General features: G+C 39.2%; 1 protein-coding gene across 1 annotated transcript; it reads right to left on the bottom strand.

The window, feature by feature from the left end:
- Positions 1-668: 668 nt before the first annotated feature.
- On the bottom strand, positions 669-1736 carry LOC103581331 (olfactory receptor 1L8-like). The gene is made up of 2 exons (XM_008563194.1): positions 966-1736; positions 669-836 (listed from the first exon to the last, which is right to left on the bottom strand). The coding sequence occupies exons 1-2, from the start codon at positions 1734-1736 to the stop codon at positions 669-671; spliced, it is 939 nt and encodes a 312-aa protein (XP_008561416.1).
- Positions 1737-3825: the final 2089 nt, after the last annotated feature.

The following is a 3825-nucleotide window of genomic DNA, read 5'->3' as shown; positions in this document are numbered from 1 at the left end:
AATTATGTGTTGAACTATGTCACTTAGCTCATCAAGGCTAAGAGTTGGACTTTTGTTCACTCTAAAGTCAAGAGCATGCTGTTGTCAAAGACATATGGGGAAGAAGAGGTGTAATTCCCACATAAAGTAATGGCCCAGACAAATTCCTTGTTTTGATGGAAGTTTCATTTTCACGGGAGTCCCAGTCTCTCTTTACCTCTCTAGCTCCCTCCAGCTCTTTCTCACTCAAATACCAAATCAGCATAATGACTTTCAAAGAACTATAAAAATGGGTTACAGAAGTTTGATAAAATAAGTATACTGGAGGGATCAAAACTTGTTGAATAAGTATAGATTAGTTTCCAGAAATTTTGTGGAAAGCAAAGGTCTTCAATAGCTCTTAGAAGGAGTGGAAAGATGTGGTTTCATGGTGAAAAAACGGTAGAGAAAAGGGGGAATGTAAGAAAACTGAAAACAAAGATTAAGGTAGACCTTGGCTAAATCTGGAATCACAATAACGTCTCAATGGTTAATCCTTGCATGTGTAAGGGATGGATAGAGCCCAGCATCCGGGACACATAATGGTTATTCATGTTGCCCTGTGAGGGTTGATTGTGTGTATCAGAAACAAGCAGAAACAGGGTCCAGAGGATCAGAGACACTCAAGAATATGCCCACCGAGGTTCGGGCTATGATTTCCTCCTGCCCACCAGCATCCCCAGACCCCTCTTCATGTCTTTGTTTCTCAGACTGTAGATAAAAGGGTTTAGCATGGACGTCAAAACTGTGTAGACAATTGCCACCACCCGGTCCCTAACAGAGTAGCTGGACAAGGGATGTAAATATTCATAGAAGATGTTCATGTCTTTGTTTCTCAGACTGTAGATAAAAGGGTTTAGCATGGACGTCAAAACTGTGTAGACAATTGCCACCACCCGGTCCCTAACAGAGTAGCTGGACAAGGGATGTAAATATTCATAGAAGATGCTACCATAAAAAAGTGTAACCACAGTAAGGTGGGAGGAACAGGTGGAGAAGGCTTTGCGTTTCCCAGCAGCTGAGGGAATCTTGAGAATTGTGATGAGGATTCGTATATAAGAGAAAGTGATGCATAGGAAGGGAGTCACCAGAACAACAGAGCCTTCTGCCATTATCACAATTTCATTGACAAATGTGGAGGAGCAGGCCAGTTTCAGCAGAGGGTTGATGTCACAGAGAAAGTGGTGGATAATATTGGAGTCACAGAAGGTGAGAAGATTCAGCAGAAGTGTGTGCAGGAGTGAGTGGAGGTGAGCAAGTGAGCAGGAGAAGGGCACCAGCAGGACACAGCGGTGGTGGCTCATGGTGGTGATGTAGTGGAAGGGGTTACAGATGGCCACATAGCGGTCAAAGGCCATGACTGCCAATAGGCAGCTGTCACTGTCACCCAAAGCATAGAGAAAATACATCTGTGTCAGACACCCAGCATAGGAGATGGTTTTCTTTTCTGACAGGAAGTTCACCAGCATCTTGGGGACAATAGTTGTTGTTAAGCAAATGTCAGTGAAAGACAGGAAGCTCAAGAAGAAATACATGGGGGTGTGGAGCTGGGGGTCGGAGCGGATGGCCAGGATGATGAGCAAGTTCCCTGTTATGGTGACCAGGTACATGGGGAGGAAGAGGACAAAGAGGGGCTTTTGGTCCTCAGGCCGGGAGGAGAGTCCCAGGAGGATGAACTCGGAGACACTGCTGGTTTGGTTGAGTCTTTCAATGGTCATGGTGCCAGCTAAAATGGAGAAGTTTCTACCACATGACATAAGGGATCTTCCAAAAGTTCATGAAAGATTGTGTTATCTTTTCATTCCATTTTTTCATGACCTTTTGGAAGTAACTAGTATATGTTTCATCTCTGTAATCCCAAAGAAACCAGCAAGCCTGTGCTTCTTCCCACCTTCCTTTATACCTCTTCAGTCATTACTAGTAACCCCATGGCCAGCTTACCAGCCTCATCGTTGTTCCTGCTGTCTTCCCCTTCCCACTCTAAGACTTTACAAACTTGTCTTGTTGATAGTGTGGGCTTGGGACAGAGCATTTTCTTTGAAAAATAGACTTGAAGACTTTGGATTCAGTTTAACGTTAAATCTTAAAACAATTATTTATTGAGCATAGACTTCATAAAAAACACTCTTCTATGAGTAGGGACACAACTATGAATAAAGCAGAGAAAGGCCTGACTTTGCGGATCTTGCATTCCAGTAGATCAATCAATCTGTGACTTTCTGTCTGCCTGTCTGTCTATCATCTACCTATTTATCAGGTAGTTCTTCATGTTATGAAGAAAAATAAAGCCACAGAAGAGAACAGAGACTGACAGGGGTACAGTGAGGAATTTTTAAATTTAAGATCAGATGGTCTTATTTTCCTCTGCACCAAGACAAATTTTCAGGTGTGTCAGGCTAAGTATTATCTCTGAACCTTTTAGTCAAAAAGAGGACTTGATAAAATATTCAACAGCAAAATCAGACGAATAATAGATGCAGGTCAATAAAGTTTAATTTTTGTGCTTGTGTTCTCTTTAGCAGCACCTCTTTACAAAGTTATACTCCTTAGGAAACATCAAGTTATCATTATCAATCTATACAAATCCTTCTTTGTAAATTTACTTTTTTCCCCTCTAATTCCCCGGATGTGATCATGTTCTCGCATCATGGGCTTCCAATCATTAAGCATATGTCCTCCCATTTGTTTATACACCAATGTATAAACCCATGAAATATAAGAATATATTATTGCTTTGTTTATCTGTGTTTTTTTCCATTTACATAAAAAATACTGTCATATATCTCATTATGCTTTTTTTTCTCTCTCTACACTTTTTTTTTGAGCTCTATTTATGATCTGGTTCACTAGTTCTAACTCCTTCCGTTGTATGCATGGAACACACTTGACTTAATCATTAGGTGTCCTCTAACTTAGGTCCGTAGGGACTTAGGTTTCTAGGTGTCCTATAACTCTTTGCTACTATGAACAGTATTGACTCAAATATACTCAAACCCACAAATTGTTTTGGAATTATTCATCCAAACCTTAAGAATGGGCACATTGGATTGGCTTTTTTTTTTACAGCAGTTCAGGAAATGTCTATTTATTTATTCATTTCTTCACTCAACAATTAAACGTCTAGTTTCCAGCTGCCTAATATCAGACAAGTTATTAAATATCCTTAAGCTGCAGTTTTCTCATCTGTAAATAGGGGATATGAATTTATACCCCATAAAATTTTTATTCAGTTTTCATTATGCAATATGTTTAAGCACTTAGAATGGTTACAAGTACCGAAGACATATTTGAGACCACTATTTTCTATCCATCATCATTACTGTCAGTGGCTCCCCCAATCCAACTACGTATTTGTAGTTCTTTGAAGTAGCTTGTTTTAATATTTAAACCCTAGCCCTCACATTCTAATTTATTAACCTTAATATGAGCTAATAAAACTTTTTTAGAAGGTGTATTTGTCCATTCTTTGAATAACCCAAGAGTGAATCAGTAATTAGAACTTACCTTGTACAGGGTAGTACCTTGTTTCTTTCTCACAACACCCTTATTTCCATTGTTTCCTAATGAAGAAACTGAGAAACATAGTCACAGTAATTTGCTGTCACATAGTAAAAATAGAAGAAATAAAATTAAAACTCAGGATTAATTCTGAAGCTCAGGCTTTTAACTGCTGTGTTGTATCTCTTCATGGTTTAAAAAAGCTATAAAAGTATATCTGGACTGAGTTTTTTCCCACTTTGATCATTTTCTTCCCGAACACATGCATGCACACACACATTTTTTCATAAATGTTTTTTATCCCACATT

This window comes from Galeopterus variegatus, unplaced genomic scaffold (assembly GCF_000696425.1).
Source record: "Galeopterus variegatus unplaced genomic scaffold, G_variegatus-3.0.2 Scaffold12815, whole genome shotgun sequence".
NCBI classification, from domain to species: Eukaryota; Metazoa; Chordata; class Mammalia; order Dermoptera; family Cynocephalidae; genus Galeopterus; species Galeopterus variegatus.
The sequence above is the reverse complement of the archived record's forward strand: the minus strand, read 5'-3'. Positions and strand labels throughout refer to the sequence as shown.